Consider the following 15,501-nt stretch of genomic DNA (forward strand, 5'->3'; position numbering starts at 1 on the left):
GGGTGAAGAGTTATTTCCATTTATCATGGCACCCCCCCCCCCAGGCCCAGCTGACCTGAGTTGTCACATGACCTGGGTCCTCTGTTCACTCTGCAGCCTCCCCATCCCCTCCAGAGATGGAGCACTGCTTCTCCTTCAGCCACAGAGAGAAACAAATCAATTTCTGTACCTTTTAGAGAAATCTATTGTTAATGTCTCTCTGGAGAAGTCTTTGGCATTTTAGAGCAGTTTACATTTTACGGGACGTCTGGTGTTGGCATTCAAAGGTTCTGAGAACAAAGAGCAGTCTGTGATTTTGTCTTTCGGTGTTGCAGTTCCATGTTTCTAATAGAAATTTATAAGGATGTCCTGAATATGCTGAATAATGGATCTTGCTAAGGGGTTTCTTCATAGCCCCAGTGCCCCCCCTAGAGGCAGGGAGGCAGACAAGGTGACACAGACGCTACCACAACACTCTTCACCTCACCAGCACACCAGGCGTAGCAAACAGAACCAGAGTGAAGTGATTAGATTTCCTCAGCTATAAAGGAAGAGATTCTCTACTCAAAATGTAGTGAAATTGTGGTACATTTTGCGAGTAGAAGTCGTCATGGCTACACCACTGAATGCATTTAGAACAAAGTCATCCGGATGGCCCCACAGCTGGTCAGGTTTTTCAGGTAGCCACAGTGAAGGTGCATAAGATTTAGTTTGCATATAGGCAAATTGATGTCATGCATGTTCAGTTTGGATACCCAGGGGAGGGTAAGGTCACTAGGTCAGGTTTGGAGCATAAATTCAGCAGTTCTGAGCCAATAGTCAACTTTGAGTTTTTGGAAGGAATATTTTTCATGGCTGTAGAATTAGCTTCAGGTGCAGAGGGGGAGTTTTTTGGATTTTTTTCCCCCAGTGTTTCCTGGATCACCCTGCCTGTTGGGCCGTTGAAAGTTCGGATTCTTGCTGTCTGGTCTCCCTTCTGCCTAACATGTTAGGTGACCTTGGGGGGGCGGGGAATCTCCATAGCCTGACCGACTCCTCAGACATCACAAATAACTATATGAAATAAACAACAGCAGAAAGAGAAACAAAAATCAAATGTTATTTCTTAACGTAACCTCAAATACTACACACACTGATGCCTGCCCCTCTTGCAATGCTCTGATTGGCTGTGCAGGAAACAGTGATGTAGCCATGAGGAGTGGGCTGGGCTCAGACCCCCCTTCAAGCTTGCAGCACCCCCTTAAACGGCTGATGGGTTTGCCGAAGCCCTACCAGCCAAAGAAATGCAGTGCCTGAGCCGTTCCGAGACCCCCTCGCGCTGCTTCTGTAATGCAGAAGTCTGTGGCGTGCCTCCTGCCACCAACGCAAGGACTTTTCACGAATGCTCAGTTTGCACAAGAACTGAGCATGCTCAGGGAGTCCTGGAGTTAGCAGCTGGACACAGGCTGCAAATTTCTGCATTATAGAAGCAGCGCAAGGAGGCTTGGAGCGGCTCGGGCATTGCATTTCTTTGGCTGGCAGGTCTTCAGCATCCCTGCAGCAAAGGTATGTTTTACGCATGGGGGGGAAGGAGAGGAGGAATGTGTTGCTCCCCCTGAATTGGAGGGCTGGCTATGCCTCTGGACTAGGAAGGCTAACAGTTGCATAGTTTTACTAAGAAAATCACCCATAATCTTAACAATAATGCTTACTATTTGTGTAACACAGGGCTTCTCAGCTAGGTTTTCAGGATACTCACAGTGAATTTATAGGAGATACATTTGCATGAACTACCTCCACTGCATGCAAATCTATCATGCATATTCATTGTGGATGCCTTACAGCCAGAATGGCTCTTGGTGCCCAGTCCTGCCCCATGGCATCGGTGGATTGCTCTTTCCCGTTTCCTGGCTACAGGCCCACAGGTCATGCCTAGGGGTAAAACCAGACCTGGTGCAGCCCATTCCCGCTGACAAGGGACTGGCCTTCCACGCTTGCAGCGTCTCTGAATGGGACCACTGGCACTGCAGTGTGCTTCTTCTTCAGCCTGATGTTTCTATGAGGTCACCAGCAGGCCCCAAATCCAGGCTCAGCTGGCCCTGGTTTTGCCCGTGTTGCATCAGTGGACTTGAAACTCCAGTTTCTCCCAGAAAAGTAGGAACAGCAAGTCCACGGATGTAACAGGGAGGGAAAACCAGGACTAATTCAGCCTGTTCCTACTGACATGGAGCCAACTGGTAAACTTAACGTTTAGCAATAAATTACATTTTCAGAGACACATTGTACTGCTGTGCTTTCCAACCTGGGCCTCAAGCCTCACCCAATATGCCTCTTGTTTTGTTTACGATGTCCACAATGAAAATCAAGGAGCTATAATTTTCATATATTGCTTTGGCACAAAACCAGGTCAATTTGCTTATTTTGAACCACCCTAGAATCCCAGTCTGCTTGAGGTGGAGGAGGGAGAAGAGCTGTTGAAAGGTACTGCTTTAAGAGATGCTCCGTTCCTCAGGAGAAGTCAATAACTGTGGCACTGAGTAAAGTCTCTCCATTCCTCTGTTGATGAACCAGGCTCTCAGACCATTTGGATGTGTATTGTCCCTGAGGAATACTCAGTGTGGATAACATGGAAAATCAGATTGGGGCTGTGACCCACAAGGGTTGGAGCTGGTCACCCATCCCAACCTTAGCACCCCGTCAGCTCTTAACATTTAAAGATAGTTTACTTTGAATTCAGAGCTTTTGATCAATTGAACAAGGTGTAGGATTTGCCTGGAGGGACTAAGGTGGTGGTGGTGGTGGTGGTGGTGGTGGTGTTGGGGAACCTAAAGGAAGATGCTGAGGTTGAACATTGTGGAACCAAAGGATGGCTTCACTTTTCATGGAGCAAGAGTGCCATCTTGAGGATCTATGGCTTGATTGCAGTCCCTCAGTTTCAATGAGTTCCCCCCCCCCCCCCCCTGTCTGTTCAGAGCCAGGAAGCAAGAGAAAAAAAAAATGAACACTGAGTCATCAAATATGAGAAAAGGTCTAGGCAACTCCTAGTGTTAAATGATGTGGCAAACTGTACAGCCATGCCTCTGCTGCTCTGTTCTGGGTAACATTCCCTTAAGTCCATCACCAGTGATGTAGCTGAAGATCAAGCGAAGGTGACATCTTTTCCCTTGACTCTTTACTTCTTTGGTTGAAGCCTCCATCCTTGTCTACTTCTAGGGGTGGTAGTGGTAGGGGGAAAGGGTCACCAGATGCGGCACTTGCTCTCAGGGTTCATGGGGGAACCTTTTGCGCACTGGAAGAGGCCTCCAAAGTCCTTGCTGTTAGCGATGGCTCCCAAGACTCGGACCCGAGAAGGGCTGTGGTGGTCCCGGAGTAAAGTTTCTCGTAGTCCCTCGCTGGTCTCTGTTCCACAGAAGGCCTGAAAGGTGAGAGTGAGAAACACCAGAGCAAAATCATGAACAGGGTTACTGCAAATGTCCATTCATAATCTCTAGCTGTGGTCTCCCTCCACGATAACTTTGTTTCCTTCACACGTGCTGACCTCACCACTGCACTGTTCCCAATGATGAGGTTAGCTCCCTGAGTGATGGATTCTGCCACAGTTCCTGCGCTTGGAAGAGAAATAAAACTCCCTAATGGAAAGATTTAGTCCACGGAGTAGGAAAAATCCTCTGAGGACTTCTACTGAGGAAAACTGTTGCCCCGTTACCTGTGCAAAACTGGCAAAGAACAGTTGATGAGAGTCGAGTTTGATCTTTGGTAAAATCTTTTTGTGTGCCTGCTTCTGGACCCAGCTCTCATAGGCCTGAAAGAGAGAAGGATGGAGAGACAGGGAGAGGGGAGAGAAGAGGAGGAAAAGGAGGAGGAGGAGGAGAGAGAAAGGATAGTTAAAGATGGGCACAGACTGCTGCTGTAGAAGATACACCTGTTGCCAGTGGCCAACTTGTTGGCTCTCTTAAGTTCTCTGGTTTGGTTCAGATATCATGTGATGTATAAATAAGTACTCTAAAGTCAGTTTCATACCATGGATGATTATCAACCCTCTGCCATGAAAAATATATATATTTTAATTTCTTATATAGTACCTGCAAACCCAAAAACTATTGAAGTGATGAACATTCAGGTAATGTAGGCATTTTTCTATCTCTGGGGGGGGGGGGGGGGGGGGGCTCACAATCTGAGTTTGCACCTGGGATTTGAGCCAGGTTTACCCTGGTTGTCAAGCTGGTGCTACATGGAGAAAACCTTGCAGGCTTTCTCCCCATTTATCCCCTAGTCATGGTGTCTGCATGGGGTAAGATTGATTCTCCAGTTACTTCTGCCTTGCTGGTGTCTGTTTCCAAAATGGTGCTTAGTCAACCATAGAGGCTGCTGGTGCTATTTACCACCTTGGTTTGCCCAGCGCCATATTTGGAAACAGAATCATTGCCTAGGAACGACTGGGGATTATGCCTGTCTTGTGAAGATACCACAGATGGGTTGAGAGAACAGGGCGAGGATTCAGAAAGGTTTTTTGGTGTCTTATTCGGAAAGTGGGTGGAGTAGGAAAAGTAGATGGTCAGATCAACATTCTGTGCACACCCCTTAGATCTAAAGGAAGGACGGTTTATTGACTGAAAACGAATAGTGGTTGGTGCCATTTATGGGGGTACTGATCAAATAAACAGGGGCCTTTTCACTAAGCTGTGGTATAAGTTGGCCTTATGTGGGTTTTTCCTGTGCATTATGGCCATTTTTACTGCAGTCGGAAAATGGCCCATTTTCTATTAAGAGCTATGTACTTATGTTGCCATTAGAGTACGGCCATTAAAAAATATTACTACGGGAGAGCTTACCAACACCTATTTTGTAGGCAGTGAGGGCTCATGCAGTAATGTGCATCTCTCTTTAAATTAGTCACCGTATTTTCTAACTCCTCTTACTCTCTTACCTATCTCTATGTTAACCATCTCTCTGACCTATCTATATGTTAAGACAACCACACAAAGTGGAGGAACACTCGGTCCCTACATGCGCCAGCAAGAGAGAGTCCAAGGAGTAGGGTAGATCGTTTCTTCCAAAGGACCAAGGGAGACATCAGTTCAACAAGGTGATCTTTATTGATAAAGATCACCTTGTTGAACTGAAGTCTCCCTTAAGAGCCTATCTACCCTACTCCTTGGACTCAGTCTCTATCTATATGTTAACCATCTCTCTGACCTATCTATAGGTTAAGACAACCACACAAAGTGGAGGAACACTCGGTCCCTACATGCACCAGCAAGAGAGAGTCCAAGGAGTAGGGTAGATAGTCTCTTCCAAGGGAGACATCAGTTCAACAAGGTGATCTTTATTGATAAAGATCACCTTGTTGAACTGATGTCTCCCTTAAGAGCCTATCTACCCTACTCCTTGGACTCAGTCTCTATCTATATGTTAACCATCTCTCTGACCTCATGTGCACCTTTCTTTAAATTATTTTCTCACTCCTCTTACTCTCTTACCTATCTATATGTTCCATCTTTGCTTATACCCTTCACAGTTCTACTACGTATTGTGTTGACATTGTAAGTAGTAACTATGCCATACTTTGTATTGTTTTTGAATATTTTTACTGCTGTAATTGTCTATTACTCATGTTTGATCTATTCCTACTGTACACCGCCTTGAGTGAATTCCTTCAAAAAGGTGGTAAATAAATCCTAATAAATAAATAATCCTGCGCTAATCAGCACGCAGTAATGCGGACGCGCTAACATTAGCAGAGGAGCACCCACTCTCTGCCCCCCTCCACCCAAAATTCAAAAAGGTAACACGCACTGATTAGGAACCTACTGCAGCACGCCTCTGCGCATCCTGCGGTAAGCCCATTTAAGCTAAAGGACCCCTTAAATTGCCAATCTTCAGCTGAGATTTGATGTGACATCAGAACTGAATATCTATCTGCAATTTTTATCCCAGTGTCTCAGAACAAAAGCACATAGGCGATACTGTCAGCATGAGTCAACGAAATCATAGACTGGCCATGACTGATTTCCCAAGAATCCCCCTGTCAAGTCACCTGGTGGGCAACTTCAAGCCCGCCGTTGTCCGCAATGTTCTCCAGGAGGGTGGTGCTGCCGTTGACCGCAAGCCCATGAAAGGTATATTTCTCATACTGCTCCACAAGGCAGCGGGTCCCCCGGTCCAGTGGTTCTCTTTGCTTGCTGCCAAGACTTAGGTTCACTGCAGACACGTGGGAAGCAAAGGAACGAAATGAAGGATCCTGGGAAGGTGCAGGTGAAAGGGTTAAGCATACAGGGAACGTGGAGCATCATGGGCTGAAGGAGTGCCTCAGACCATGGAGCAAAACTTATCATGGGAGATCCCAGGTAACATGCAGAGTGGCAGGGGGATGATAATATCAGGGGAGATAATACACTGAAAATACCAAAACAGAGTCTAGCAAAATGCAGACCAAGCAGTGTGTGTGTGGGGGGGGGGGGGGGGGGGGGGGGGGGGGAGGCGGAATATCAGCGAAGGCTCCAGCAACATGCAGAGAGTGCAGAGTCTGAAAATACCAAGCCAGACTCCGGCAAAACGCAGAGAAAATGCCGTCTGTTCATTATTGTTCACAATGGGCTCAATATTCAGGTGACTCTTATGTGGGTAGAAGCAGATTCAACACAGATAAGTGCAGCTTGATGGGGCCATTACCTGATTTTCAGTGGCAATATTTGAAAATGATTAAATTATTAGTGCCCCGCTCTAGTGGGAAAATGTGGGATACAAATGTACCACAAATAAATAAATAATGCAGCTGGAAATCATCGCTGGACAGTGCTGGGGGGGGGGGGGCAGTTCTGGGCTGGTGCTGAAAGTTATTACCCAGGTACCACCGAAACTCAGCGCCGGTACCCACAGCGCTTACCTGAGTAACTTAGGACAGCAAAAAGGAAAACCTCCGGTGAGCAGTCTATACCCGGCAGCTGGATACCAGGTATAACTTTAAACACTGCTAAGCAAACAATGTCTGGGAAGTTTAAATATCGGAGGTATAATGATAGAACAGATGATTATAGACATACGATTTGGCGCACAGCGCGCACGCGTTGGCATAAGTACCATATTCGTAGAAAGCATGGAGGAGTTCGTGAGCCATAAACACACCAACCGTGCCAAAGTTGACTGCGCTGAAAGATAAATATGGATACCGTTAGTCTGCCAGCAGGTTCTTGCTATCCTGTGCGTGCAGGAGCATGAGCGCACATGAAAGGATGTGTGTACAAGGGGCTTTTGCTTCTGTAGGTGCCTGGATAAGAATCGGGTGTAATTGTGTGTATTCAGATTTGGATGGCTGTATATATGCTGTGTGTATGACAGCGGCGAAGCCAGGCACCCAATTTTGGGTGGGCCTGGGCCCAGGATGGGTGGGCAGAAGAACTTTGCCCTGTCCCACAAGTGATTTGGTCTCTCCCTCTCTCACCTGCATGCCATTTGGTTTCTCAAACATCCTCCCTCCCTCCCTCACATGCAGCAACTAATACACACTGCTCATGTTGGCCCCACAGCCTTCCCTCTGATGCAACTTCCTGTTTCCGCATAGGTGGGAATACATCAGAGGGAAGGCTGTGGGGCTGGTGCGAATAGTATGTATCAGTCGCTGCTCACTGCAGGCGAAGATCTGCTATTTACAAGGTATGCAGGAGGGACAGTTGTTGGGAGTTTTTGGCTGGTGAGGCTTAGGGATCCCTGCCAGCCACATCATAGGTGTGCTGCTACTGGGTGGGCCTGAGCCCATCCAGGCCCACCCTTGGCTATGCCACTGGTGTATGAGTGCCTGTGGATGTATGTCTGAGTATACATAGATTTCGGGATTCGGATACAGAGGTGGATAAGTGTTTCTGGATTTACCTATGGGTATATGGAGATGTCGGGATGCACATACAGGAGTGTGTTTGTGTATATATATATATATATATATATATATCTATGCAGGTGAGCGTGTCTGTGGATATGTATGTGAAGGTGTGCATGTGTGTGTATCTCTGGATGTATCTGTGTGTATATAGAAGTGGATAAGAGTGTCTGGGTAGACCTACATGTTTATGGAGATGTTGATATGTACATGGAGGTGTGTGCGTAACTGGGTATTTGAAGGTGGATAAGTGTGTCTGTGTGTGTACCTGTCTGTATTTGGAGGTGTACATGCCGGGGCGTAGCTAGCCTGAGGTGGGGGGGCACTGTTTAGCCGCATTCCCCGCCAACGACCCCACTCCCGCCACTTTGGAACCCCCGCTGCCGCAACCGCAAACCCCGCCACTGCCCGCCCGCCCCCTGCCCCGCCATCACATCAGGTACCTTGTTTGCTGGCGGGGGTCCCCAATCCCCACCAGCCGAAGAGTCTTCTTCAGCGCCGGTCGACTCCGGCGCCTTTGTTTTGTGATCTTCTGTTTCTGATGCTTTACGTCCTGCACGGGGCTACATGCACGGTGCATGATCACACAACGAAGGCGCCAGAGTCGGCTGTCGCTGAAGAAGGCTCCGGCTGGCGGGGATTGGGGACCCCCACCAGCAAACAAGGTACCTGATGATGCTGCGGGGGCGGGGTCAAATGTAGAGGGGGCCAGGGCGTAATCTGTGGGGGCCCATGCCCCCGTGGCCCCATGTAGCTACGCCCCTGGTCTGTGTATCTGTATGTACGTGGAGGTGAGTGGTTGTAATTGAGTGTCTGCCTGTACCTGGCAGTGTGCAAGTGTTTCAGGCATTAACTGAGGAAAGAATACGAGCGGAGGAGTGGCCTAGTGGTTAGAGCAGTCATCTTGACATCCAGAGGTGGCCGATTCACATAACACTGCTGCTGTTTGTGATCTTGCACAAGTCACTTAACCCTCCATTGCCTCAGGTACAAACTTAGATTGTGAGCTCTCCAGGGACAGGGAAATAGCCAGTGTACCTGAATGCAACTCACCTTGCGCTACCTACTGAAAAAGGTGTGAGCGAAATCTAAATCAATAGTAGCTCCTGAGGCAGACTCTCAGCAAGTTATGAGAGTTATCCAGAGATTACAAAAAAAATCAGGGAATACAAAAAAAATGAAATCATTTTCAAATGTAAAATGAGTTATTTTTAATTGTTGGGTATTTAATTTTTTTTGCTTCAGTTATCTTGAATATTTCTGTTTCTTTTTCCCCCTCCTCATTGATAGTTATCGATAAATGCACAGAGGCTTTTCAGAGTGTACAGAGAAGGGCCTGAGTGTGGTCTAGAAAGTTCCAGAATGAGATCTCTGGATAAATCTTATGCAGCCTTTTTTTTTTTTTTAGCACCATCTCAAAGAGAGGAGCTCCCAGCTTGATTTTAATCACTGTAAATGAGACTGTAATCTACTCAACTCTCACAAGATGGCACCATTACATTTGTGGTGTTCTTTGTTTAAGTCTTGCTCTCTGGCTATTGAGAGTACTACTACTACTTGACATTTCTAAAGCGCTACTAGGGTTATGCAGCGCTGTACAATTTAACATAAAGGATAGTCCCTGCTCAAAGAGCTTACAATCTAATAGACAAGTGAACGGTCGGTCCGATAGGGGCAGTCAAATTGGGGCAGTCTGGATTTCCTGAAAGGTGAGAGTTAGGTGCCAAAAGCAGCATTGAAGAGGTGGGCTTTAAGCAAAGACTTGAAGACGGGCAGGGAGGGGACTTGGCGTAAGGGCTCAGGAAGGTTGTTCCAGGCACAGGGTGAGGCCAGGCAGAATGAGTGGAGCCTGGAGTTGGCGGTGGTGGAGAAGGGTAATGAGAGGAGGGATTTGTCCTGTGAACGGAGGTTTCAGGCAGGAACGTAAGGGGAGATGAGGGTAGAGAGGTAATGAGGGGCAGCAGACTGAGTGCATTTGTAGGTAAGAAGGAGAAGCTTGAATTGAATTGGAAGCCAGTGAAGTGACCTGAGGAGAGGGGTGATATGAGTATATCGGTTCTGGCGGAATATAAGACGTGCAGCAGAGTTCTGAACGGATTGAAGGGGGGGATAGATGGCTAAGTGGGAGGCCGGTGAGGAGTACTACTAGGGGTAAGAGCTGCAGCAGCCCTTGTCTCAGTAAGTGAAGGCAGTGGAGCAGTGCTCGTCTTTCTCTCTACCTGTCTGCATGTGTAATGGCAGCGCCCTGTCTCTCTCTGTGCTGCTCCTGTCTCTTTGTATGTGAAGGTGGTGCAACAGCACTCTTTCTATCTCCGAGGCAGTTTGTGTAATGGCAGCACCCTGTCTGACTGTCTATATGGGTGAGGGGAAAAGGGGTGGGATTTGATATACCTCCTTTCTGTGCAGTGGTTCCAGCCAAAGCATTATATACGGGTCGCCGCACCTCAAAAAAGACATAGTGGAATTGGAAAAGGTGCAGAGAAGGGCGACAAAAATGATACAGGGGATGGGACGGCTTCCCTATCAGGATAGGCTGAAGAGGCTGGGGCTCTTTAGCTTGGAGAAAAGGCGGCTGAGGGGGAGATATGATAGAGGTCTATCAGATAATGAGTGGAATGGAACGGGTCGAAGTAGAGCGTCTGTTTACGCTTTCCAAAAATACTAGGACAAGGGGGGGGGCATGCGATGAAGCTGCAGTGTGGTAAATTTAAAAAGAATCGGAGGAAATTTTTCTTCACTCAACGAGTAGTTAAACTCTGGAATTCGCTGCAGGAAAAGGTGGTTAAGGTGGTTAACTTAGCGGACTTCAAAAAAGGGTTGGACGGCTTCCTGGAGGAAAAAGCCATAGAATGTTATTGACTAGACGAGGGAATAATACAGTATTTCGAGGATGGGCGGGACAAATTGCTTGTTCTTTTGGCCGCTGTCGTGTCGATGACAGGGTGCTGGGCTCCATGGACCCTTGGTCCGTCCCAGCATGGCGATGCTTATGTACTTACAGTGGGGGAAATAAGTATTTGATCCCTTGCTGATTTTGTAAGTTTGCCCACTGACAAAGACATGAGCAGCCCATAATTGAAGGGTAGGTTATTGGTAACAGTGAGAGATAGCACATCACAAATTAAATCCGGAAAATCACATTGTGGAAAGTATATGAATTTATTTGCATTCTGCAGAGGGAAATAAGTATTTGATCCCCCACCAACCAGTAAGAGATCTGGCCCCTACAGACCAGGTAGATGCTCCAAATCAACTCGTTACCTGCATGACAGACAGCTGTCGGCAATGGTCACCTGTATGAAAGACACCTGTCCACAGACTCAGTGAATCAGTCAGACTCTAACCTCTACAAAATGGCCAAGAGCAAGGAGCTGTCTAAGGATGTCAGGGACAAGATCATACACCTGCACAAGGCTGGAATGGGCTACAAAACCATCAGTAAGACGCTGGGCGAGAAGGAGACAACTGTTGGTGCCATAGTAAGAAAATGGAAGAAGTACAAAATGACTGTCAATCGACAAAGATCTGGGGCTCCACGCAAAATCTCACCTCGTGGGGTATCCTTGATCATGAGGAAGGTTAGAAATCAGCCTACAACTACAAGGGGGGAACTTGTCAATGATCTCAAGGCAGCTGGGACCACTGTCACCACGAAAACCATTGGTAACACATTACGACATAACGGATTGCAATCCTGCAGTGCCCGCAAGGTCCCCCTGCTCGGGAAGGCACATGTGACGGCCCGTCTGAAGTTTGCCAGTGAACACCTGGATGATGCCGAGAGTGATTGGGAGAAGGTGCTGTGGTCAGATGAGACAAAAATTGAGCTCTTTGGCATGAACTCAACTCGCCGTGTTTGGAGGAAGAGAAATGCTGCCTATGACCCAAAGAACACCGTCCCCACTGTCAAGCATGGAGGTGGAAATGTTATGTTTTGGGGGTGTTTCTCTGCTAAGGGCACAGGACTACTTCACCGCATCAATGGGAGAATGGATGGGGCCATGTACCGTACAATTCTGAGTGACAACCTCCTTCCCTCCGCCAGGGCCTTAAAAATGGGTCGTGGCTGGGTCTTCCAGCACGACAATGACCCAAAACATACAGCCAAGGCAACAAAGGAGTGGCTCAGGAAGAAGCACATTAGGGTCATGGAGTGGCCTAGCCAGTCACCAGACCTTAATCCCATTGAAAACTTATGGAGGGAGCTGAAGCTGCGAGTTGCCAAGCGACAGCCCAGAACTCTTAATGATTTAGAGATGATCTGCAAAGAGGAGTGGACCAAAATTCCTCCTGACATGTGTGCAAACCTCATCATCAACTACAGAAGACGTCTGACCGCTGTGCTTGCCAACAAGGGTTTTGCCACCAAGTATTAGGTCTTGTTTGCCAGAGGGATTAAATACTTATTTCCCTCTGCAGAATGCAAATAAATTCATATACTTTCCACAATGTGATTTTCCGGATTTAATTTGTGATGTGCTATCTCTCACTGTTACCAATAACCTACCCTTCAATTATGGGCTGCTCATGTCTTTGTCAGTGGGCAAACTTACAAAATCAGCAAGGGATCAAATACTTATTTCCCCCACTGTATGTACCTGGGGCAATGGAGGGTTGAGTGACTTGCCCAAAGGAGCTGCAGTGGGAATTGAACCCAGTTCACCAGGATCAAAGCCATCTGCACTAACCACTAGGCTGTTCCTCCACTCCTAAGCGGCATATGTGGGTCTTGAGCCCTTGGAATTTCCTGAGCTGTTTATATCATCTGGATGGCAGCTGCAAGGAATGAAACCAGCATTTCCCATCACTCTTTTCCCAGCACTCCCCCCCCCCCCGCCCCCGCACACCCTGTTCCTAGCATACCTTGGAAAATCCTTGTGGAAAAAGGGGCTTCTGAACATGCCTGCAGGGAAGGTCACGGTGTTGTGTTTCAAGGAATAGTAGGAATACACAGAGAAAGGAGGAACTTCCCAACTGAAAGAAAACAGGAAAGAGAGAGAATGCCTTTAGTTCCAAAGTCTGAAGAGTAGGAGAGAGACTCACGGAAAGAAGACAGCAGTTCTCAGTACTTTGATGATTAGTTCAAAAGTGTTTTTATTTATAGTTCATATTTATTTATTTATTTTGTTACATTTGTACCCCGCGCTTTCCCACTCACGGCACTCCTCCACTGCTGCTACTATTTGAGATTCTACATGGAATGTTGCTATTCCACAAGCAACATTCCATGTAGAAGTCGGCCCTTGCAGATCACCAATGTGGCCGCGCAGGCTTCTACATGGAATGTTGCTAGTGGAATAGCAACATTCCATGTAGAATCTCCAATAGTAGCAACATTCCATGTAGAATCTCCAATAGTAGCGGCCACATTGGTGATCTGCAAGGGCCGACGTCTACATGGAATGTTGCTAGTGGAATAGCAACATTCCATGTAGAATCTCAAATAGTAGCAACATTCCATGTAGAATCTCCAATAGTAGCGGCCACATTGGTGATCTGCAAGGGCCGACGTCTACATGGAATGTTGCTAGTGGAATAGCAACATTCCATGTAGAATCTCAAATAGTAGCAACAGTGGAGGAGTGGCCTAGGGTGGTGGACTTTGGTCCTGAGGAACTGAGTTCGATTCCCACTCCATGTAAGCCGCATTGAGCAGGACGTCAGACTCACAGAAACAGAAGCCTGCGCAGCCTTCTACATGGAATGTTGCTAGTGGAATAGCAACATTCCATGTAGAATCTCCAATAGTAGCAACATTCCATGTAGAATCTCCAATAGTATCTATTTATTTTTGTTACATTTGTACCCTGCGCTTCCCCACTCATGGCAGGCTCAATGCGGCTTACATGGGGCAATGGAGGGTTAAGTGACTTGCCCAGAGTCACAAGGAGCTGCCTGTGCCTGCAGTGGGAATCGAACTCAGTTCCCCAGTTCCCCAGGACCAAAGTCCACCACCCTAACCACTAGGCCACTCCTCCACTGTTGCTACTATTTGAGATTCTACATGGAATGTTGCTGTTCCACTAGCAACATTCCATGTAGAAGTCGGCCCTTGCAGATCAGCAATGTGGCCGCGCAGGATTCTGCTTCTGTGAGTCTGACGTCTGATGGAGGTTGAGATGCAGGCGGTGTTGGAGATCTTGGGGAAGGGAAGCATGACATTGGTGGGCCAGGGTTGTGGGGGTGGGGACACAAAGCTAAATCTGTCATTGATCCTGCCCCATGTTACATACTTATGCTGTCGATAATACATACTCATCCTCTCCATGAGAGTCCACAGAATCAAGGTGAATCCTCTTCTGTGATGATCTCAGGAACTCCAGTACATTTGCAAAAAATGTTTCTTCATGAGGTTGAAACTGAAGGCAAAAATAAGAAAGGAGGGAAGGAGACAAAGTGAAAGAAAGAAGAAATGATGGAGGAACACAGGTTGGATGGGTGGGGAGCTGTAGGAAATAGTGGAAGAGCCTAAGCTATTGGGGAAGTTGTAAAGAATGGCAGAAGAGCCTAAGGTATTGGGGACGTTGCAGGGATTGGCAGAAGAGCACAAGCTATTGGGGAAGTTGTAAAGAACGGCAGAAGAACTAGAGCACAAGCTATTGGGGAAGTTGTAGGGAACGTAAGAAGAGCACAAACTACTGTGGGAATTGTAGGGAACAGCGAAGGAACACAAGCTGTTGGGGAAGTTGTAGGGAACAGCAGAAGAGCAGAAGCTGCTGGGGAGTTGTAGGGAACAACAGAAGAGCAGAAGCTGTTGGGGAAGTTGTAGGGAACAGCAGAAGAGCACAAGCTGTTGGGGAAGTTGTAGGGAACAGCAGAAGAGCAGAAGCTGTTGGGGAAGTTGTAGGGAACAGCAGAAGAGCACAAGCTGTTGGGGAAGTTGTAGGGAACAGCAGAAGAGCACAAGCTGTTGGGGAAGTTGTAGGGAACAGCAGAAGAGCACAAGCTGTTGGAGAGCTATAGGGGTGGACTGAGCACTGGGACAACAGGGCAGAGCCCGAGGGCCCACAACAGTAGAGGATCCACTGTGCCTTAACTTCAATCTGATTTAATCACTTTTGACAGGTGGATGGGGGTCCATGACCCTTTTTGCCCGAAGGCCCAGATCACTGTCAATCTGCTCCTAGCTGTAGGGAATGGTGGAGGAATGCTGGCTGGAGTTCTTGGGAGCAGATGAAAATAATAAGGACTGGGGGTGACGAGTGAGAGCTATAGGAGAGTTCCTTTCCGCTGGGTCATACCTCTGCATATTCACGATTCATTTCTTCAGTGTTCAGAATTCGGGGTGGGTATCCAATCTGCACCTTTATGGATTCAAGCTTCAAAAAAATCCCCAAATCATTGAATTGGTTTTGTAATGGAAGATTTAAGACTCTAAGGCCCTTTCCTCATTCTGTGTCCTATGGAAAAAATCTTGCTTGAAATGAAGACCAAAAGCTACTGTTTGGAAGTCATTAAGAATAGAAAACATAAGGAAGAAGTCTCATCGACATCAGCAAGATTAAATAATTAATCCAAATATCAGAAGTATACAGTAATTAAATAGGCATTCATTTCAATAATAATGAAGACAGACATGTAACAAGCAGTAGAAGTGGTAGAGTACGGTTGGCCAAGAGCCCAATGTCATAAGTGAGAAGCTTATGATTTATAATGCCCACTTCTCAAGA

General features: G+C 47.2%; 1 protein-coding gene across 2 annotated transcripts in view; it reads right to left on the reverse strand.

Moving 5' to 3' along the window:
* Positions 1 to 658: 658 nt before the first annotated feature.
* LOC115457641 (endothelin-converting enzyme 1-like) overlaps positions 659 to 15,501 on the reverse strand; it is a 33,639-nt gene continuing 18,796 nt past the window's right edge. For both annotated transcript variants that reach the window (XM_030187155.1, XM_030187154.1), the window contains 7 exons: positions 15,073 to 15,150; positions 14,087 to 14,190; positions 12,695 to 12,805; positions 7,039 to 7,106; positions 5,996 to 6,159; positions 3,665 to 3,760; positions 659 to 3,373 (listed from right to left, as the gene is read on the reverse strand). In XM_030187155.1, the coding sequence (XP_030043015.1) occupies positions 3,197 to 3,373; positions 3,665 to 3,760; positions 5,996 to 6,159; positions 7,039 to 7,106; positions 12,695 to 12,805; positions 14,087 to 14,190; positions 15,073 to 15,150 (798 nt within the window). In that variant the 3' untranslated portion in view covers positions 659 to 3,196. The remainder of the gene's footprint in view (positions 3,374 to 3,664; positions 3,761 to 5,995; positions 6,160 to 7,038; positions 7,107 to 12,694; positions 12,806 to 14,086; positions 14,191 to 15,072; positions 15,151 to 15,501) is intronic.

This window comes from Microcaecilia unicolor, chromosome 14, assembly GCF_901765095.1.
Source record: "Microcaecilia unicolor chromosome 14, aMicUni1.1, whole genome shotgun sequence".
In the NCBI taxonomy this organism is placed as follows: Eukaryota; Metazoa; Chordata; class Amphibia; order Gymnophiona; family Siphonopidae; genus Microcaecilia; species Microcaecilia unicolor.